The sequence below is a fragment of the Polyodon spathula genome, chromosome 2 (assembly GCF_017654505.1).
Source record: "Polyodon spathula isolate WHYD16114869_AA chromosome 2, ASM1765450v1, whole genome shotgun sequence".
NCBI classification, from domain to species: Eukaryota; Metazoa; Chordata; class Actinopteri; order Acipenseriformes; family Polyodontidae; genus Polyodon; species Polyodon spathula.
Genome location: NC_054535.1, coordinates 92,428,400 through 92,451,887, shown reverse-complemented (window position 1 = coordinate 92,451,887; position 23,488 = coordinate 92,428,400). Strand labels below are relative to the sequence as shown.

General features: G+C 37.9%; 1 protein-coding gene across 6 annotated transcripts in view; it reads right to left on the bottom strand.

Annotated features, from left to right (window-relative positions):
* Positions 1 to 7,639: 7,639 nt before the first annotated feature.
* Positions 7,640 to 23,488, bottom strand: part of LOC121303821 (zinc finger and BTB domain-containing protein 7C-like) — a 68,243-nt gene continuing 52,394 nt past the window's right edge. For all 6 annotated transcript variants that reach the window (XM_041234646.1, XM_041234637.1, XM_041234653.1 and 3 more), the window contains 2 exons: positions 20,415 to 21,665; positions 7,640 to 11,207 (listed from right to left, as the gene is read on the bottom strand). In XM_041234646.1, the coding sequence (XP_041090580.1) occupies positions 10,565 to 11,207; positions 20,415 to 21,649 (1,878 nt within the window). In that variant the 5' untranslated portion in view covers positions 21,650 to 21,665 and the 3' untranslated portion in view covers positions 7,640 to 10,564. The remainder of the gene's footprint in view (positions 11,208 to 20,414; positions 21,666 to 23,488) is intronic.

Genomic DNA, 23,488 nt, shown 5'->3' with positions numbered 1-23,488 from the left:
GGGTGCTCGTTCGATACTGCTGAGCAAAAAGAAACACGCCTTCAATTTTCAGAACTAAAACTAATATAACAAACAGTAATTATTTGCTAAATACGATTTCAGTTAGTTATGTAACACCTTATGTAGCTCGCCTAACGTGAACGGTGAACTAAAACCACGCTTGTTATGCCATTGTTTAGGATATTAATGTAGGTCACGTTTTAGTCGTACACGAAAGGATTACTTTGCCAAAATGAATATTGTTGAATTAAACTTTTTATTTTATTTTCCGAATTCCTGTTGAATCTTCGCCGTCTCAATGTGAATGTTCTCAGTTGAATCTCACTGGCGTATGCTTTTTATTGTGAGGAATAGGTAAAGCATACAGTACCAGGACCACCTGCAACGTTGACAAGCGAGCGCGGGGGGCACGATAAGATCAGAATGCTCAGTCAGTCTCTTATATTACTAAAATACTATATTATAGATGGGGAGGTGATGCTTTATTTTTATTTTCAGTATTTCCAATTACTTTATCTCGAATATAATTATACATAGCTATGTAAAGCATTGTTCTTGCTATAGTCACCTTATCAAACAAAAGTGACTGGTCAATGACACTGCAACTGACCAGCATGAATTGGAAATAGGATCACGTGTACATATTTCTGATTGCATGTCCAGCAGGTATATACAATCACAGTATAGGTTTATATAAATTGTGTGCTGTTACTATTGTAGGCAACAACCAGAGTAGCAACTAAGACATAGACCAGTGCTGGAATTTACAGGCTTTTGTAACCCTATAAATACTGTCAGGAGTTTGATTCTGGTATGACTTATATTTATAAATACAAGCATGCCAATTTAATAGTTTTATCATTATTCCCCTTTATTAAGTTATAGTAATAGCATACTGTAACTTTTATACAAATTATTATACATAGATAGGTATTCAAATACACATTTTTTTCCATAGTTAGCATAATTTTAACAGCAAGAAACCCATTCCCGTAATCCTGACTGTAGTTTTTGTTTTGTTATTGTGAACCAATGGGTACTGTTGTTGACGGATCTTAAAGCCCGTAGTATATTATCCATCTGTTGTCTTAAATCATAACTTGGCCAGAGAGGGTGTGGGTGTGTGTAAGGGGGACCAGCTGTCCTGGATTAATCTGAAGGGGCTTTCCAAGGGGCTTTCCTGTTCTGTATACAGCAAATACACTAGACGCTTCCAGCTGAATGGTTAATTGAGGTAACACCATTTTAAATGCAGACTGAACACAGGCTTAATCAGTCCAGTGACAGAGTATAATAAGAAACAAAACCAAACCCCCACCCATGGTTGACCGTTCGCTTTCTTTCTGCTTTAGGTCATCTTTCCAGACTCTCAGCTGTTACATACGAAAAGACAAATAGATGACTGGCACTCAAAGACAAGCTCAAAATAAATTTTATTATGTGTAAAGGTATAATGTTTACCTAAATAATGATCCATAACTACAAAATAATGGTACACCAAATCTTTATTTGTTTCTAGTTGTTTAGTATTTTCATTTTGTGATGCATTAATTCCATCTACAAGGTGTGCAAGCAGCATTCTTAGTATTTTTATTACATTTTTTTAAAATGTATTTTGCACAACCACATTTTCAGTTTATTGATTAGCTAAGTTGTTCAGGTCTGTCTGTCTGTCTAGATGTATTTAGCCAAAGTTACTGAAAAAGTTAAAAACCTAACAAAAAGCCCTTCCCATGATGCCGACACTGGCTGCAATGGTATGGGTCACTCTAGTGACCACAGTAGAGTTCTATACTCTAGTGTAGGGTTTCCCAATTATGGTCCTGGGGACCCACTGCGTCTTCTGTTTTTCATTCCCACTGAGCTCTCAATTACTGAGATAATGCATAATTCAATTAAGGATCCAATTAAGTAATTGATGACTCAGAATGAAAACCAGAAGACAGAGTGGATCCCCAGGACCAGGACTGGGAAACTTGCTCTAGTTTGATATTGACCGACAGCCTTGTTCGTAGTCCTGCAGATGGACTGCGGGGCGTTGTTAGGCTCTTGGTCTATATCACTCCTCCAGTCTGCCTTATATGCAAATTAGACCAGGACCGTGAAATACTTGTGGGGGGAGGGTGCCAATGTTTGAGTGAGGCTGGAAAACTCCATCCATCCATCCATGTGTCGTTTTACTAACAAAATAGTGTGTATTTTACTATTCAGACATGTAGATGCAGACAAAAGTATTGGCACCCTACTCTTAATTTAAGATAATTCAAGAACACATGTTAAATACTGACACAGTAATAAAGCTGCATTATAAATTCAATAGCCAGAAAAAGAGGCAATTATCTGTTGAAGAAGAGTGTTTGGCAACACAGCAGATGATGGTCAAGACACAGAGGTTGGATTCATGTTTAAAAAGAGCCTTCGTAGCAAACTACAACAAAGAAAATGGCTACAGAACATTATCACAGAAATATGGAATACCAAAATCTGCAATCAGAGCAATAATCAAGAAGTGGCACAGAACAAATTCAAATGAAACACTTGAAAAAAGTGGACATCTAAAGAAGATTACAGGTACTGCAGATAGGACAATCGTCCGAGCAGCTAAAAATAATCAGGGACAACAGTACACAAAATAACTATATAAAGGCACCTGAACACACAACAGCTCTAAAACAAACCGTCTAAAATTTGCAAAGAAATATGAAGAGGAATCGGAAGCCTCAACAAAATTATCTGGTCCAATGACACTACAATATAACTTTTCCCTCAAAATGCACCACAGTATGTTTGGAGAAAAGGGGAAAAGTGTAAAAAGGGAAAGTCTAAAGGGAAAGCGTTCAATGAAGAAAAACTTGTACCTATAGTTAAACATAAAGGTGGTCCGACCATGATATCGGGGTGCTTTAGCAGTTCAGGGACTGGAAGCATTCATGTGATTGAAGATCGTACAAATGCAGCCGTGCAGCAAAACATTCTACTAAGTACAATGATACCATCTGCTCATAGGTTGATTGGCAGACTATTTATCTTCCAAAAAGACAACAACCAAAGCATACAGCTAAGTCAACTCTGGAGTTCTTGAAGAAACCGAAGATAAATGTTCTGGCCTTCTCAACACATGATCGCAATGCAATAGAAATGCTTTGGACTGATCTGAAAAAGCTGCAGCCAAGCCTACAGTTTTAAAATCTTCTCCGATAATAAGTAATTGACATTAAATATATATTTTTAACTATCAAACAAAACTAACAAGTCATACTGTACAGTTTTTATAGTTTATTATAATTGTATATCCATAAATACAATAAACTAAATAAACATTTTTTAAAAAATCATCATATTAGCACAGCATGCTAAAATGATAAATACATAAATCCAACATAAAGTTTCTTTCTAATGGAACCAACCAATACATGGGCTATTTTGTACAGCTAATCACTGTTGATGTTAGTAAACCATAGATTTTATTTCTGGGTTTTTCACTAATGATTGAATAATATATATCTAATATATCTATATGATATATATATATATATATAATATATATAATCTATTTGATAATTTAATGTATATTACAAATATTACATTATACAGGGAAACATAGATACACTGTATAATATATAATACATGCAGTTTCCTACACTGCAGTAACATCGAAGGCTTTATCCATTATCAAATCCCTTTGACCACTCCCCTTAACTATGAACTGCCTACAAATAACTTCCTTTCAAAAGAGAATACTTTATTTGTTTTATTCCTGTTGACATTTTTTTGTAGTTTTCCAGGCTTTGGTGTTTAAAAATAAATGCATAAAAAAAAAAAAATGATTTGACAACCTTTTTTATAATGTAAATAAAGTTTGCAAAACAAACATTAGTCATAGCACAGGAACAGCCAAAGAGCAGTGAAAGGATAAACAATAGGGATCCACTGCCAACCAATTCTTTATTCACATATTACAGATATGCATTAGGGACCATTACGTGTCTGGTTATGTTTATTCAATACCACGACAATAATTATGCACCTCTGGGAACTGGAAATACAAGTGGTTATTGTAGTAGTGACACAATGTACTTAGTGACAAAGGCAGTGGAGTACATTACAGTGGTCCATCACAAGATTTTTTGTATCATTTTCCTCTATTGCTCTGTCTAACTGGCTGTCATGTGCCTGTGGTTCCAACTTTCTTGCAATAGTTTGTGATTATGAGACATTTGAATCCTGTTGGTTCCATTTGCTTTGGAGTAAAGCATAGAAGTAGGTGGAGCCCGTATACATGTTGACTATAGTAAAAACATGTCAAATTGTGGAAGCATAAAGCATAGATAACAATATGTAAATCCCAGAGCAGTATCGTAAAGCATATAAAAAACATGGTAAACTATTGTAAATGTCTTTTATAACCATGGAAAAATGTACAGTGGTCAACTTTTTGTTACTGTAAATTCAGTGATAAAGGCACAATCAATCATTACCTCTTTAAGCTTTGGCGCCGGTTAAATTAAGACCCACCCCCACCCCACCCCCCCCCCCCCCCCCCCCCCCCCCCCAAAAAAAATATTGCATTTAAAAAATCAATCAGTTATATTTTTTAAAGTGTTGGTGTTGAAAATTGTTCTGTCTACAACATATGATACAAAAAATAAATCAAAGAAATTGTGCTTCCAATGACACAGGCGCCATCTGCAGGGTAAACGTGTTTTTAAAAACTCATTCTTTGTATTTCACATGTTAAAATCTTTCTGCTTTGAGGCTTCTATGTTGATAGCATCTGCCGTTTTAGTAAGATCCCAGCTGCTCCTTTTCAATGGCTTTATTGCATTGGTGAGATGGGATGTGGTTCTTTCCTTGTTTTTCAGAAAGTTTACAAATTAAGGTGTCAAAAAAACCTTGCAATCTCTGCAAAAATATTTGCAATTAAGTAAAATATATATTTAGTAACACAAATAAACATATTCCTAAATGTACACTTTTCCCAGTTATACCTATAAGTACTAGCAAGGAGACCCTACTTTCAAGGTTAGACTACTCAAGGTTAACTATGGCAGTCTTCAGCATTACATTATCAACAAAATGTTATCAACCTGACCTTCTGTCAAAACAGCTCAATAAATTCCCAAAGTGTCCCTCTGGACAAAGACTAGTTCTTCCCCCCACCCGAGTGGCATCTTACAGGTCTTTTTTTAAAAAAAACATTTTTAAAAAATATCCACATCCCAATGATCACAAAAAAAGTTTTTTTGTAAAAATTCAGTATGAAAAAGGTTTAAAATAATATAATTATATTTAATATTAATATATATATATATATATATATATATATATATATATATATATATATATATATATAGAATTTTTGGAATAGTGCAATAATGTTCAACATGTATGTACAATTGTCTTCATGTGAGAATAGCTCAAATCTTCCTTGTTTGTTTGCCCAAAGTGGTTATCAATATTTCTGTCACCTTAAAATCTTGTTTAAGAATTAGACTTACTGAAAGGACAGTGCTAATGTTGTTAATGTTAATTTTAATTCAGAATGTGTGCTGTTAAGGGTCAGACTGCATTGCACTTTGTTGTAATTGCTAGTCCAGTCATTTTGAAAATGTACTGTTCCCACTCCAAGCAAGACATGATGGCAAACACTACTTTCAAAGCCATTTGAAAAACAACACCATTCAAGAAACGTTCATTCTTCCAAAAAGGTGACGATCACTGTCCTGCTTTGAAATTTCTATTTTTCTACCTTTTATAAGCTGTAGTAACATTATCGTTGCTGTTATGAAATATGAGGCTCTTTGTTTGCCTTTTTAAAGATATGTAGGCTTTGATACTGGCAGACCAATAGCAGGTGTTTGGTTAGCAGGTGGTTCTAAATCTAAGACTGTACAAATCAGATATCTGATGGCTTCAGATACCCATAACAGCTCCAGTTCATGCAGGTTAAGAATCACTACAGGATCTTTCTGTTCACAATACTAATGAGGGGCTAAACTGCTAAAAAAAAACAAGAAACATCATGATTTTAATTGACTGTAACATACTTTTAACATGTGACCTAAATTTAAAAGGTAACATTATAAGACTGATGGCTTCTAGATTTCAGTAACATCTTTTTCCTATTGGAATATTTGTATTGGCCTAAAGACCCAATTAAACAATTTTCCACTTGGAATCAGTTCACACCTGAATATTCTGCACTGTGTTTTAATATCAAGTGAGAGAAGGTTTGTAAGAATGCCTTGGCCTATCTGTGTCACTTGCTTATTTCTTTGACATTTTATTTTATTAGCACTTCTTTTATTACCACAGATATGAAAGATGTGCACTTCTTATTAGAGGCTTTGGTTCAAAATGTTACTTCTATGGTTACAGACTAAATAAAGTCACTGTATGCTATCCTGCACCATTTGATATACATCCAAACTAGAGTAAATGTTTTATAGTGTGCTGCACTGCACAGCCTTGTCCATTCCCTGGTTTTACAGTGTGCACACCACTACAGTCCAGCATTTTGGTTTGTGAGATGCCACACATGGGAAGGCTGTAACATGAAGGTTGTTAAATGTAGGCAACCAGCAGAGGTCAGTGCCAGAACACCAGTGCTGTATGAGGATAAAATGAAGCTTTTTAAATGATATTTAGAATGTTGTTCTTTTATAGTCTGTTTGATTAAGTTTCATTTATTGTAAACTATCAGGTCACAGTATAACTGTACTAAACATGTAGTTCCCCTCTGCCCACTAATTTACTGCCTTCTGTATTTCATGATTTTGATAAATTATATAGAGGAAAACTAAGGATGTACTGCAGGTATATTTTGTGTTAAAAAAGGCACATCAAAAGGTAAAACCTGCACATAGAAGACGAATTCAAACGCATTTGTATGCATGCTGAGGAAACAAAAAAACCCAGTCCGCAGTGTCTGCTGAAGCAAGCACCATTATTCATTCATTAAGGACAAGGACACACATAAAAGAATTTAATAATAATAAAAAATAGCATTTACAGATCAGTAAGGGAATCTACATTTTTATTAAAAAGAACAGACATTTTTTGTTAGCCCCGAACACACCCATACTTTTTGAACGTTGTTGTTGTTTTGTGAATTTTGATATTAATTATATATATTCTCTCTCTCGTTCTCTCTCTCTCTCTCTCTCTCTCTATATATATATATATATATATATATATATATATATATATATATATATATTTGGGTTGGAATAGTTTACTAAAACTCCAATGTATTTCTTTGTAACCGTGATTCACGTTCAAACGATAAAGTGCATAATAGGTATGCCACAAACCGCTGTCCTGCCAGCCAATAGGAATTGCAATATATGAAAAGAATCTAGCTACTATTCAGAATTTAAAGCAATTAGTGCAAGTCAAGTAAAACAATTTGTTCCACAAAATATAAGACATTAGTTTGTAGGCCACAGTTATTATGAGCAAGCTAAAAAAAAAAAAAAACTGTTGCAATTATAAAACACACCCACACCCACCCACATCTATCTCTATATATATATATTATCATATATATATATATATATATTAATTATATATATATATTATATATATATATATATTAGATAGATAGATAGATAGATAGATAGATAGATAGATAGATAGATAAAAAAGGAAAAGCTGTGCATTTTGAATCCCTACACACTCACATATAGATAGGTAGATAGATAGCTGAAACTATAGTAACTGATAATTATCAAATAAAATCTTCTGTTTATCGTGTCATTGTAAAACTAGGAACAGGAGCTGATCAGCAGCAAGTAGGACCCATTAGGATAATAGAGGGAAAACTCGACTGTTTCAGACACAGTATTAACAGGTCTTCCCTCTTCCAGGGATATTTGTTTTCTTGCTTCAAGAAATATCCCACTGCAACCTGAAAACAAACTAGATTGCAAAACCAAACTATGTCCCAAAAAATACAAATTACAAAAAAATAGAACAGTACTCCTTGTTGCTGATTCATTTTTGTCTGATGCAACTACCTCTTTACTCTGATGGTAAAAAAAAGGATTAAGAATACCATAATTATATAACTACTGAGGTGCTGATGCCACCAGTGGAATGTGGTTCTTCTCACAAATTCATGACCTATTGTTTCTCAGTGTAAAAACTTACATATATTGTACATTGATGTCTTAATTTTACTGTTTCATTTTTTTTTTTCTAATATATGAAGTAGGTGCTGTTGTTTTAAGTCATATAACTGTGGCCTATAAAAACAATACAAAATTAAGAAGGTAAAATATTAAGATCTCCTTCACTGAATTACTGTACCAAACCATTAAAGACCAGGGGAAGTCAGCCCTAACTCTTAAGGTCTCCACACACCGGACGTGATGTGATTTGTCTGGCAATAAAATTGTATTTTCGCTGCGACACTACCTTTACACCAGTGGCGATGTCTTGGCAAATTTCAAACATGGTAAACAAACCACACACCAGCTATAGCCAATTCCCTGGGAATGGACCCAGATGTTCTCCCCCACTGCCGTGTCTTTATCATTTTTGTGTCCTTTATTGTACAGCTCTGTGTATTTTGATACTGCAAGAATTATTTTTTCTTCAGCCATTGTTTACTGAAGGCACACAAGGAAAGCTGTTCCTCACTGGTTAGTTCCCTAACTGCTGCGTGACAAAATCGCAAAGTTAGACACCAATCCTATTTTGTTCGCATCGCTTCTGTGTTTCAGCGTCACCCGTTTCAGTGTCACCCGCTTGTCATGGTGTGGTGTGTCGTACGACACATTCGCTTGTCGCTTCGCGACTGGTGTGTGGAGACCTTTATGGTCAGTACCCAGGACAATCCAAACAACGTAAGACTGTTCAAGTTTACATTTGAACTTGCATGGAACAGAGATCAAAACACAGGTCCCAGACCCATTCGACTCTCCCAAGTGTTTGGGAAATTGTAAAAATTCTAACATTAAAATATAGGAAATGCAAATTCAAATATTCATAAATATCTAGAAATGTCATCCATATATAGTTGAACAAACAAGGCCAATACAGGTCAAAAATAACAACAAATTAAAAAAAAAACAGGGCTGACAATCACCCCTTTTTTGTTACCGAGACAAACTTGTGGAAGTAATTTTCTAAACTTCGTTCTGTAATGAGTGCTCCTTAAAGTTACATATTCTTTAATTACACTTGTCCATATTTATGCATGTAGATTTAAGGGCTACACGTTTACCCCTCTGTGCACAATATACAAAACATAGTATTGGGTAATGTTATTTCTTTTTTCATGATGCATTTTGCAAAACTGAATCCCTGGTAAAATGCCACTCAAGGCCACATAGTTCAAGAAAGGAAACACTTAAAGTAAGACAAGGACTTACAAATTTGTAACTAAAACCTGCTGGTCACCAGAAAAGGTTACAAGAATCAGCTCAGACACTTGAACAGTGCTAACCACTCGTGTGTGCCTTCCCTGACCAGAAGGCGGGATTGTGGGATGTGCAACACTTCAGCATCTGTACACAGAATCAATGTGCTCCAGTTTCAAATCCTCATTAAAATCAAGAAAAATAGCTGTGAAGCAGATGGCTCTAAAAGGATTAGTTTGATACACTGACTTAAAGACAAATGCTGAGTGCATTTTCGAGTACTCCACATTATCTCTTTAAATAATTATATAAAAAGGCAAAACATACTTTATCAGTTTATTTGAAAGTTTTATTTTTTTCTTTACCACATAACCTATTTTTTGTAGGGTGGTGTGTGTGCGTGTTTTCAGCATGACATTTCTTGATTTTGAATGTGGCCTTGTGGTACAGCAGTAGTCATTGGCTGTTTACTGTGTGACCCTGGGGTGGCAGTTACCTGCTAAAAATGAATTGGACTGAAAACAAAGCAGGCTGTTAAAGTGAAGGGATTCAAGTTTACAATACATGAGTTTGGATGGTCTGTACTGCACAAGTTCAGTCAAACCTAACATAAAACATAGCCATCCATTTGAAGTGTACAAGTGCTAGGCAAAAAGGTTCAGAAGCACATTATACAACAGAACCAATGCTTAAGGTCCAGCAAACAAAGTTGTGCTGGATACTTAGTGAAGTTTACAAAACATAATAGCTTCCAGAACTTAAAATGTATAGTTTTTACAAGCCTTTAAAAAAATTAAACTGTATCATTAGAAAACCTATTTTTTGACACAAGTTACATGCCCCAATAAAATTTTTACATATGCCCAAGTAAATGCAAACAAATCTGCATGAATATTTGCACGTGGGTGCCCAGGGCAAAGTTCCTTTCAGATGGCCAAGCAAATAAACAATTGTCTTCATTATGCTTCACAATTAGAAACATGTTTGTGTGAAAACGTACACTGCTACCCAACAAAACAAATAAGGTTCTAAAATAATGTTGGCTAGTTGCTGGTAAGTATCAGTGGTACAAACACTTTTTGCCTCGCACCAATAAACCCCAAATCACTCAATCAAGTGGGGCTATCAGGAATCAGATCTGCAAGTCCATGTTTTGGTTTTCCCCTTTTCATGTATGTGTATATTTATTATCATTTTTTTTAGTTACTGGCTTCTGGTATGGAAGAAGTGTGTCCAAGCCTTATGCCCCACGGGTCAGTAACGGAGAAGAAGGGGCGATGTGGGAGGCTATCTTCGTGGGCCAGAGCAAAAGTGAAGACCCCTCGGTTCCGCTCTGCTTCCAGCACGTGCTTCCTTTCAGAAAGCTTGACCTCCGAACTCTCTATGCTATTGTCCAAATCCTCTACACTGAAGCTCAAACCATTCCTGCTGCTGCTGCTGTGACACCGTTCTTCCAAGAAGTATTTGTCAGCAGGGCCTGCGATATCCATGTCAAGGGTCAGGGGGAGGTGCCTGCCTCCGGTCTGCTGCTCCTTCTGGAGAGGTCTGTTATTGTTGCGGGCACTCTGAGCATAGAGCGAGCTAGCAGAGCGCCAGGCAGCAGGTTTGCGGCCTCGTCGGGGGCGTGAGACTTGACAGCTCTCCCTCTTGATGTGGCGGTGCAGGTGGTCGGAGCGGGTGAAGCTCTTGTAGCAGTGTTCACACTGGTAGGGCCGCATGCCAGTGTGAATACGCAAGTGGTTCTTCAGGTCGTAGTTGTGCACGAAGTTGGAGTTACAGTGGATGCAGCTATACGGCCGCTCTCCTGTGTGCTTCCGCATGTGAATCTTCAGTTTGTCTTGCCTAAAGGAGAAAAAAAAAAAAGTCAATGTGGCCTTGTGACAGAGAGCGAATAAATCCTGGTCAACAATCTCCCTCCCGACCTGTGAGGGTGCTGAATAACAGGAACAGTGTGCCCCGTACTGGATGGTTTGGCAGTTCATTCCAGGGTCAGTCGGAAGCCAGCCATACAGGAAGGGGGTGGAGTCACAATGCCCAAGGTCATCGCCCTAATGCGGTAAGCGATGTGTCAGTCATGGATTGGAGGATATGTGATTGAACTAGCTATCGAAGGGGGCTTCGATATTTCAGGGGATGTGATGATGCAATCTGTTCCTTTGTTATGGATGTCGTAAGGACCAGTAAAGGAAACAGAGTGTTGAAAAGTATCGTGAGTGTTAAGTGTTCTGTTTGTTGCTAACTGTCTGTGTTTGTCGTTGTTAGACGGCTAACACGAACTGGGAGCTGTCACTACAGGCCAGCACCAAGCCCAGACTACACTGCTCCACTGTCACTATTATTGCCTTGCACTGCACCTGCACTAAGAGTCAGGAGAAGTGACTGTGCCTGTGTTGTGTGTTATTCTTGTTGCAGTATTTCGGGACTGAACCCCTGTGTAGAGCCAGTACTATTATTTAATAGTTTTAAACTGTGAACAGCAATAAAAGAACTGTTTGAATCGTGATCTTTGTGTCTGTCGTTGTTTGGAGCACGTGTATCACCTGTATACCTGTGCACTGTATACCTTGTTTACAGGCCTTCATAAGTGTTTGCTGTACAGGATCTTTGCATTAATCTCATAAAGTAAAACCTGTCCAATCCGACGTCGATTGGGACCAGAAAATTGTGCCAGATTAGACAGTGTGCAGGAATTACTGTAAAAAAAGCCCCCTTACATAAAAAAGATGTAAATGATAACTATATGAACACGATAGCTATATATATATATATATATATATATATATATATATATATATATATATATATATATATATATATATATATATATCTATATATATATATATATATATATATAGTGTATAGAATCATATATAAATATCATATATATATTAATATATATATATATATATATATATATATATATATATATATATATGCTTCTACCTGCAAAAGGTTTTCTGCTGGCATTCAGGTTTTCTCTGTGTTTCTTTTAAGTAGGCTTCTTTTCTTTTCAGAATGTCTGAAATTGTTTGCCTTGTGATTTTGAATTCTTCACTTAGATTTTTTTTATGTTGGTTTTGTCCTTCAGCCTTTTTAATATGTGCAAATGTTCTTTCAAAAGATAACTCATCTTATCTGTTAGACATTTAATATGCTGTTCAACTGAACAATTCAGAATGCCGCCAGCAGGACTTGTGAGTATATAGTAAAATACATATATGTAAAACATACACAACACCTTGCTTTTTTATACTAGTTTTAAACTTAGAAAAGAAAAATTGAGCTGGATTGCAGTCAGATTTACACTGATTTTAGATAGAGACTAAAAATCATGCTGGATTCCAGAATAGACATTTTCACAATTGTAGAGGGTATCACACCATTCATTTCAATAGGGATTTGGGAAGGACACAAAAATCGTGACGAATTATACAGAAAGCCTATTTGTAGATCGGCTGGGTTAGAGAGGTTTTACTGTATACAATAGAAAGATGAAATTGAAAACTGAAATTAAACTGATTTACCATTTATGATTTAAAAAAAAAAAAGCTTGACATTCATGAAACTTCTGGACAAATCCCTTTGGGCCTCATTCACTAAACAGCGCTAATGTGTTTTGCACACAGTAAAGGGGCTTACTGTACACCTGCTGTATTCACTAACTAGTGGCAGACAACCTAGCGAAGGGAAAAAGGTGCGTGGAAAAAGTACTGCATTTGAATCATACTGAATGATGCTAATGTGTGAAAATGTATACAAAATCACAAAATACCGCGAGGGAGGTATTTGATATGCAAACCATATTCACTTAAGGGCGCTCACTTTACTAGGTGCCTCAGCGTGTGTTAAAAGTACTGCTTATTGAAACCAGGCGCAGTCACAGAATCAGCTGAAGAGCTGCACAGGAGAGTGAGAAGAAGGGTCAGGGAGAGAGTATTTCAGACCAGGCAGACATTACTAGGGCTGTGTGAGGAGGAGGTAATAACTAGATACAGATTGAGCACAGATCATACTAGCCTTATATGTAGGGCCCTGGAAAATTTAGAGAGAGAGAGAGAGAGAGAGAGAGAGAGAGAGAGAGAGAGAGAGAGAGAGAGAGAGAGAGAATAAAAAGAAACAACATTAAAAACAGCAATTGCTGTTTGTGCTGGAAACACTAGCAAGATACTTACTTGTTTGGTTGAGTGGTTGTTTTGTTTTGTTTGTTCAGTGTTTGTCTAGTTATTTTGTAATAAACAATTGTAGAGGGTATCACACCATGTACTTGTGATATTTAAGTAGGCTATGCTTAAAACAGCTTTAAAATATACAAAAGAAACTGTAAATGTCCAATAAATGAACGTACACAGAGTGCGAGTTGAGGTGCAGTCATAAATACAAGCAATCAAACAGCATCAAATGTTAAAAAAGTGACGTTTCACCAAACACCTTTTGAAATGTAAACAGTGAACTTTTAATTGTCTGAGCAAGTACTTTGCTGACTTTTGATTAATATTACAAAATAAATCCGAGGGAGACCAGATTGAGAAAAACAAATATTTATTTGATTTGCAGAGTTAAACATCTCTGCTTTGACTGTCTCGCAGGACGCTGTGATTTGGGACAGGACCCCCGCCCTCCTCCTCCTGAGTGCATCTGTTTTGTCCTTAATGTTTCATTGAAGTTAATGTTCTCGCTGATTCTGCACCAAAAAGCCTTTCATAATTCCCCACCACTTCTTCTACTTATATATACAACATAAACCAACTGGGTGGTAAACAAAGTGTGGAGATAATGTTTTAAATTAGAATTTTAACAAATGAATGTAAAACTGTTATCACAGGTTGATTTAAGAGGTTGGGTTTAAAAAAAGAAGCAATGTTATGTTTGGTTGGAAAAAGGGTATTATGTCAGAAAGGGCTTTGGCGGCATTAAGACCCTGGGGAACATATTGATGTCAGGAATTATGTCCAATGTGGCTTAGTTGTTTAATTGTGTAATTGTCTGGCAGATAAAAGTGGTAAGGTTGAGAAGGTAGGGGGAAGGAAAACGTGAGGCGGACTTGCTGAGAGCCTGAGTGGAGTTGCTTGTGTACAAAGAAAAGAAAGAAAGAAAAAAAAGGAAATAAGTTACCTGTGTGTGTAATTTGGGGAAAACATGAGTAGCCTGTCCCCGTTTAGAGAGGGAAAACCTTAACTGTTTAATTAGACCCAAAAAAGGGTTTAGGCTTTACTTTTGTTTTTGTTTGCATGAACAGTGCAGTTGTTTTGCTTTCAAATTAAGCCATGCCCCGGCGTGTTTCATTCTAAGTACTGTTTTGCTTGGAATTATTCTTATATATTACACCACACAAGGTCATTATCCAGAAAGACGGCAGCAAATTCATTACAATATCTCTCTCTCTCTCTCTCGATATATATATATATATATATATATATATACACACACACACACACACACACACACTATAATACAGCATGTGTGAACCTCATGCACAATTCCACGAGTTGAACTTGCATGCAGAAGTTCTCTTTATTTGTGCATATAATTAGCTTAGTGAATAGAGCTACCGCTGGTTCATTTTTGTGCACGGTGTGGCTTCCCACTGCCACATGATAATTCTGGTAATTTACCACAGTTTAGAGGTCCTTTGTATGTTGGTGGCCTTTTGACCACTAGCTTTCAAAATCCGGAGGCCAAGTGAAGTTTTATTCTGAGCAAATAATGCCAGGGAACTATATGCATTAAACATCAGGGTTGTATATGATAATCTTGGTTCCCTGAAATAGAAATGTTATCCATTAGCAATTAAGATATACCTCTGTGTAGCCTGATTTACCTGAGTATGTATGTCAACACTGCTCAAGAGCTCTCTTTGTGTCAGAGGAGTCCCAACCCCCAAGAGGATAAAGTGCTGCGAGCAGAAGGGATCAGGGCCAATTTTCTATTCAAGCCCTGGATAACATTTCTATTTCAGGGAACCAGGGTTATGATATATAACCTAGCGTTCCCTTTCAAGTAGCAAATGTAATTCCATTAACCGACTGGTTGCCCAAATGTAAGATTTAATAAAGAAAAAATAGCGAGAGCTAGTCCCACTAAAAAAAAACACCCCGCTCTACAGTAACTATGTTTTGGGATCAACATCCCCTAAACTGACCTACTTCTGGGCTCCCAGAGTCCCAGCATTCTCTTCAAAACGGCCTCAGCTGGGCAATGCCTTCAAGAGCACCGTGTTGGAGTGGAAGGGTTTCATGCAGTAGTTCCTGCACAGCAGACGTTCTCCTCCTTGATTTAAACAAACACATGCTTTCGCTCATCGTCCGTCTGTAGCAATGGCCATGCAGCAGCCTCAGTGCTGGGTGAGCCTAACTGCCCAATTGGTTGCCCAGCAACGCGTCTCAGCTGAACACGCTTGCGGAGGAACCAGCAACAGGGCTCTCCCTGTCACAGGATCTAAGACATTCAGTCTACAGAATCTAGTGAAAGTATGGGAGGATCACCCACACTGAAGTACTGCATATGTCCCAGACAGGTGTACCCTGGAATAATGGTTGTGAGGCCTCTTGTGGTATGACCAGTAACTGTCTGTGGTGGGGGCAGGTTGGCTAGATCAATGGTTTTCAACCTTTTCATCTCCAGTACCAGTGTTTCCAGCAGGGACCACCAGTTGTACCAGTAACTATGTGCAATCTTAAACGGCTGTTGTAAAACCGAGACCTACCCCATTACAACCAGGTTTGCTGTGACTGTACTTTGTTGCCTCATTCTGCTGAGTGGTTAATTTATGCAGCTGATGACTGCAGTTAACTCAGCATGTTTATATTTTAAATATTTTGCAAGTGCTGTGTATGGAATTGGTGACAGCATCTTTAATTGTGTTCAGTTGTAATATGGAAATAGCAAGCTGCAGCTCCCATGCTCAGTGTTAGTGAAGTCCTGATCTGACAGCATGTAACACAGACAGCTCTTATGACTACATGTTACCATTTATTTTTCAGTAAAAACAAGTTTCAAGTGCAGTGAGTTTGTTCTGCTATACTTAGGATATTAAATACACCACAGCGAGCACATTATAATTTATTTTAGATATTTTCCTTAGCATAATCTGAAAGCTAAATTTAGTGAATGGTGTTTTTTTTTTTTTATTGCAATGAAGTATGCTGCAGTACATTTAATTTTTGATTCCCTTCATTTTTTTTTTCTCAGCCGTACACTTCCTAATTACAGTCCCATGTATTTCTGTGCATTCTGCTTTCACATTTCTTAAAATGGTCAGTATGAGAAATAAGCATTGTTTTCCTTGCAAAAGCTGACCCTGCTTTAGTACAAAACTCACACTACAGTACTGTTTTTCATTATGATAACGTGCCTGCTTCTTTGGCTGAAGAGATATTATCAACTCATCATCTAACTGGGAAATCTGCTGCTCAATTAAATGATCATTAAACTCCTGATGGTAGTCAGTGTAACTAAATCTATTCTATCTGGGATGCAAGATGCAACAGACAAAAAAATCAGTTCATGTTGACTCAAAACTTAATTTAGGTTTCCAGAGTATTTTGTTAATGGCATGTGTGCAACACACAAACCCTAAGTATTAGTTTATTTTAGTTTTTCGCTGTTCTTCTACATTACTTGAATGCAACTGTTCATTTTAAGCATTTTGACACAGCAGCACTCACATGTTTTGTCAGCATCCCAACTGTTGCAAGAAACTGGGGTTCCCGTATTCCTCTGGTGTGAATACAGCACCTCTCTGCACTTACAACATTTGTATTCGATTAAATTGTTTTTATCCATGATTCAGTGGTACAAACAGATTGATACATTAGGATGGTGCGATTAAGGAAGTATTGTGGTTGAGGAATTGCGCTGTCATAAAGAATAACTGCCAGTACGTACCAGCTGCAAGCCGTTCGTGTACCAGTACTGGCACGTGTACCACAGGTGTAAAACCACTTGGCTAGTTCATAGGCAATCCAGACAGTGTCGGCAATCCACTTTGACAGCCGTTGTTTGGACAGGGCTTGTCCATGGAACAGACCCATAGCAGATAAAGAGCTGCTCTGTTTGATGCCAACCCCGAGTCTGGTCAACCTAGTATGTGAACTGGGCAGAGTGTGTGAAGCTTCCTCTCCCTGTCAGATTGGAAAGTTGGTGGATGAAAGCACTGGGCATCCAAGTCTTCAGAGGCTGCGAGGGACAAGATGTCCTCATGAGCCAGCTCAAACCCATGCGTGGCCATCTGCACCCTCGGGGGGGGGGGGCCAATATCCTCCGCTGGAATATTGCTCTTGTATAAAACGCAGGCATGGTGCAGACAGCTGTATACAGAACAGTAGTTCAGTGAATGTGGAAACATTTGAAGTGTGCATATATTTAGATGTATACGGTGACTGAAATTTGAAGTTCATGCGTATTTAGGTATATATGGCACTTGCCCCACTGTGCACTGCTGTACAGTACACACGGTACAGCAGAGCTCTTCAGGTGCTGATCAAGCTCTCCAGCTGCCGATCAAGTCACGCAGCTGGAACTAGGGGCTGTCTGTGCACACAGGCTCCGTAGCCTAGCAACAGGGAAACAGGCCACTTCTGCACTGAAGCACTCTCCCTTTAACGAAAGAAATGAGGAAAAGAAAAAACTATTTACTTTTCTGTCCTAACGTTAGTAACACAAATATTACTCTCTCTCGCTTTTGGCACTAAAGGGAGAGAAAAAGAATAGAAGAAAAGGCTCCAGAGGAGCAGAGAAGCAAGGAGCGGGAGCACTAAGTTAACCCAGAGGAGGGATCTGGATCCTGGGGAAGGAGCGAGGAAACCTGCCGGTTTCCAGCGCTGCACAAGGCCGTGGTGGAAAGTAACCAGAAGCAAGGGCTAAAGGTGCACACATGTAAATATGATTTATAGTAGAAGTGTGAATACATTTCCCGAAGGAAGAGGGAGATCTGACACAGTGCTCTTCTCAGACAAGGCTGAAAAGAAAATGGCGATGATCCCTTCTGCTCGTGGCACGTTATTCCTTCGGGGACAGGGACACTGGGCCTGATGCAGAGAGGGCTCTGTCAAGCAGCTTTGACATACGTACTCTGGTAAATCGGGCTACACAGAGGTATATCCCAATCGGTAATGGAATAACATTTTGTGCTTGAAAGGAACTATATATGTAAATAAAATGAAACAGACGCATTTCTTTATTTTTCAGTTACTGCCATATTTGCTTTTGTTTTGATTCCAAAAATGCCAGGTAAACAACACAAAATCTGATTCCTAAAAAAAAAAAAAAAAATACAATGCAAAATGTATACCAGGTTTTACTTCAGCTCACTTTGCTTGAAATTTAAATTGACCTGATTATTTTTAAATCATCCCCTCACTCGAGTCTCAACTACTCTTGTTCTTCTCCCCCCAAAACCTACAGTAGCTACTATCTCCAACTGCAAAAAGAAAATGGATGTTTTTTACATTTCTCATGCCGTCTTAGCTGATCGATCTGCCCAGTACGAATTGCCATGGATCAGGGAAAATTAGGGCTCTATTTTTCCATGGTACAGATTGATTTATTTCACTGCATTTTGATGTCTATAAATAGATATTTCAAGATATTTCACAATTAAGCTTCAAATTTATTAAAGCAGAAAAAATGTATAATTTTCCTAAATATTTAAATGCTTACCCGAAAAACAATACATTCTATTTTATTTTAGTATTTTGTTTATGTCCACCTTTCAAAGACATTCTATTTTCACCACCAGTGAATCATCAAACAAAATAAAAATATAAATAAAAGGTAAACATAACAACAGACAGGTGAAATGTCCTCTCGTTGTACTGGATCTACAGAGTGATCTTTAGCAGACGTATTTACAATCTTTCATGAAGCTGGTGTCTTTTTGTTTGAAGAAATTTTAAAGAAATCGTGCTGCTCTATGCAGTGTGCCAATCATTAAACCAGGAGCAAACTGAACCGGCTGCCTGGTTCCTAAATGCAGAGTAACAGGTAGTGCGTCAACAAGACAATTATTTGCTGTTTTTATTTTTACAATATTCTTTCAGAAATGAGAATTGACAGAGGTAACTACACAATACATGGCTATCAGTAAATAACAGTAAAAAAAATAATGGTGTGGCTCTCCAGCAGCAGGTGGAAATTTTAAAAAGCTGTCCCACTATTTAGAATCCCTTGTCTGGGCCATATGGATACACAGACACCTCAACACTCCCTTTGCCCCTTGTTGGGACCACAAATTCTATTTACTTTGGCAATAGTAGGCAATAGCTGTCTCTTCCGAACTGCAGACAAAGCAGAATGAATTCAGAACGATCATTTCTGCTGTTCTATCCTAACTTGACTGGCTGGTGCGCATTACTATGGAAACAAGATAAGGAGGTTGGTTTCACAAGTTCAAAAGGATTAGGTAGGAAAGATCAAAAGGGGTGGTGCAGAATCTGCCAGTTTTGAAGCAGAAAGCCTTTTATTTTAGAGCCAGAGTTCTGTTGTATATAGAGTGAATGCTTAGGTCGCCAATGTGGCGCATTTACAGTAAAATCTACTCACCATATTTAAATTGAAGTTAACTTTTTTGCGACCTCATTTGACACACTTTGTCTGGACTGTTAGCCTACAATGATCTAGAATGGTTTAATCAATATCTAACTTAACTTGGTCCACTAAAACATACTTAAAAAATTGCCAGCTACATTTCTGTGGCAAGTATAGGGCCACAGAAATGTAGCTGGCATAGAGTAGTAACGTTGGGTTATGTTATTTCTCAAAAATGGTAATAACGAGGTATGGCAGAAGGAATCTAAAGGTATGGTAAAGCATTTTAAAAGTGCATTATAACACACTAGAATGGCAATAAACTAAATCTATTTTTTACAGACTGCTCATTTTACAACACAGTGATTTATGTACTTGATTGCTGGTCACTTTATATACAATTTAAGGATCTGAAATATTATCACAGTGTGTGTATGTTTGCATGTGTGGGTGTATATGGGTGATGGTTTTTTTAAACAATATAAGTCTCTCAGCACCGCAATGTAGCAGAATGTTTCAACCCACCTGGTAAAGCGGACCTCGCAAATATTGCACATGTATGGCTTTTCTCCGGTGTGAGTCCTCATGTGGCGGGGCAGTTTCCCTGCCCCTTGGATCACTTTGTTGCAGATGGGACACTGCTGAGATGCCTTGGGCTTCATCTTCCTGTCCTCGTCCAGCTGCCAAGGGGGGAAGAGTCCTCCGAGGTGGGAGGCACCTAAGAAGTTCAGGTAGGAACTAAAGTCTGTTTCCTCTTTGAAGTTCCCCAGCTGACTCTTGGCTCCGATGCCCATGATATCCTTCAAGAAGTCGCTAGGGAACCCACTGGCGGGAAGATCTTCCTTGAGCTCCTCCTTAATATTTTCCTTTTTGATGACCAAATTCAAAGGTCCGTTCTCAACCTCTTGGTGGTTGTGATGGTGGTCCAAGATCTGGGGCAGCCCTGGGAACTCCTCAGCCCACATAGGTGGAACGAATCCGGGTATAAGTGGGGAAAAAGTCAACCTTCTGTCTTGGGCGGCCAGTTTTGGATAAAGCCCTTCTTGAAGCAAGGATTCAATTGAGAAGTTCCTTAAAGGCCCAGATGTTCCACCCTCTAGGCTTTCTGATTCCTTTCGTCTCTGTGTGAACTGTTTTATACTTTCAGAGTCCCTTGGTGTTTGTCTGAAGAGACCCTCTGTATGTTCAGGTTTCAAGGTGCTTGGTGGGCAATCCTGGACGTTGTTTGCCTTCTGTGGTTCCTGCTTTTCTGAAGCCTTTATTGCATTCTCTTCTTCATCATCTTCTTCTTCATCATCTTCTTCTTCTTCTTCTTCTTCTTCTTCTTCATCATCTTCTTTTTCTTCTTCTTTTTCTTCATCAGCCTCTCTGTTGATGTCCATTATCTCAAGGCACACATTAATGACACACTCGATCTCCAGCATCTGAGCAGCACTAAGGATGTCCTTGACTTTGGCAGTGGTGATGGTTAGCGTGGAGGTGTAAGCAAATTCCAGGATGGCAGCCAGGGATTCTGGGGTGACAAAGTCAATCTCGTAAATGCTGTGCTGCTCTTCTGCAGTGCTCACCGTAAAGAGCTTCTTAAAGTACTGGCTGCAGGCGGCCAGCACTGACCGGTGGGTGCGATACTCCTGGTCCTTCACAATCAGGATGACGTCACAGAGCAGTCCGTCGTGCCGCTGCTCATTCAGGCTGCAAAGCACCTCATTGCTGTGGTTGGGGAAGGGGATCCCAATGAGGTCATCATCTCCAATGGCCATATTTTCATCAAAAGCTCTGCAAAATAAAACACATACAAAAATGTAGCAAGCAAAACTAATATTAGTTTAACAATGCTTTCAATAAAAATGCTACACTTTTTTACTGCAGTGAAGTGAGCATTTAATTATATTAAATTACACATATATAATGAAAGGTGTATTGGAAAGTGACACAGGTGACCTAATGAAAAATGGGTCTCTACTGAAGAGGCCAACCTCATTGCTGAACTAGGGAGTAGCCACCGATATAATATTTCTACATTCCTAGTGAAAAAAAGATTGTCTTTGGTGTTTCTACAATAAATGCTCAACTACTTTATGGGTTATCCTTACTACATTACTACAAGAAAATTATATATGTAAAGTTTTAATTTGTCTCAACACTGGGCATGTAATTAAAAAAAAGATTAATAGCAGACTTTCACTCTTTAAAAGAACTAGAAATCCACATGATTTATTCTATCAGTACCTTAATGATCTCTGGGACTTTAGCAATCTGATAAGACCCAATATCTAGCACAATAGGTCAGGTTGTTTGTGTAGTTTTTAGTTACTACTGAAACAATTTCATAACAACAGTGACATATTTCCTTTTGAGTCTGGGTGTATGCCCTACAAATCAAGGGCAGCGGTCTACCAAGACTGAATCACCCACTGAATGCTCGTGTCACTAGCTGATTTAGCAGAAGTAAAACACAAACAAACCCTTCAGCTATTTCAGGCTGCACACCTGGAGTTAGACTGAGTTTGCATGGAGCAAAGCAGAGGGGGAGTTTGCTGGAGATCACATTTAGGTGCCAGGTAACATGTGAGAAGCCTGAACAAGGTACAGGCTGTCTCTGAGCAGACTGAAGAGAGAGTTAAATCAGTACCTTTAGGTCTTTGTCAAAATTTGAAACATTATTAAATGGAAATCACTCTGTTAAATGTTACAAATCTATAACAAACAACTTACAGCTATGGCCAAAAGTTTTGCACCACCCTATAACATTAACTGATTTCGCTTCATAAAGTCAAACTAAACCTCCTGAATAATGTTATGTTAACATATTGAATTACATACCGATTTGCAGTTTTCCATACACTAAACGAAAAACTTATTGTCCCAATCCTAAAATAGCTGTCGAGTCTTTAATTGACATTTTGAGAAGCTCCCAATGCTAACTTAGGTAAAGTAGACCAAGACAAGTGTTAATTTAGGTCTATGAAACCAGCTGAATGCATTGTAATAATTTAATTTAAAAAAGATATATTACTGCAAGCAAAATACAACAAAGATACATACCAAAGGAAAGCTGCACTAATCCATTCAGTTCTCAAAGTAAAAAAGATGCTACCATCCTCTGTACCACTATTACAAATATGTTTCGTGTGTGTGTGTGTGTTTGTGTCACAGTGCCTGTCTATGCAGTTCTACTAGTATTTAAGAACAATGTAATCTGCAAAAAAAGTTTAAAAAATGCTTCTGTCTTACACTCCCTCTGCCTCCGTTTTTCCATTGTCAACATATCATTAACTTTGCCCATTGAAAAAGTCAGTTAATCCTAATTCTTTGCATATGACAAACCCTGTTTATCAATTACCTTTTTACAGTTGATCGGAAACAGCAGTACACATGTACGAAACAATATGTTGGAAAAACATCACCTGGCCTATTTTTGTTGCCAAGAGATACCAAATCCAGTTCTTTGGCTTGGCAGAAACCGTGAAAATATTCAGTCACATATTATGTCAAAGCCTCTGTTCTTTTCATAGCCCCCACAATTTGGTTGTTTAAGTTTTTTTTTTTTTTTTTTTTTTTTTTTTTTAGGTTTTAGAGTGTGTTACTGTTTCAGTGTG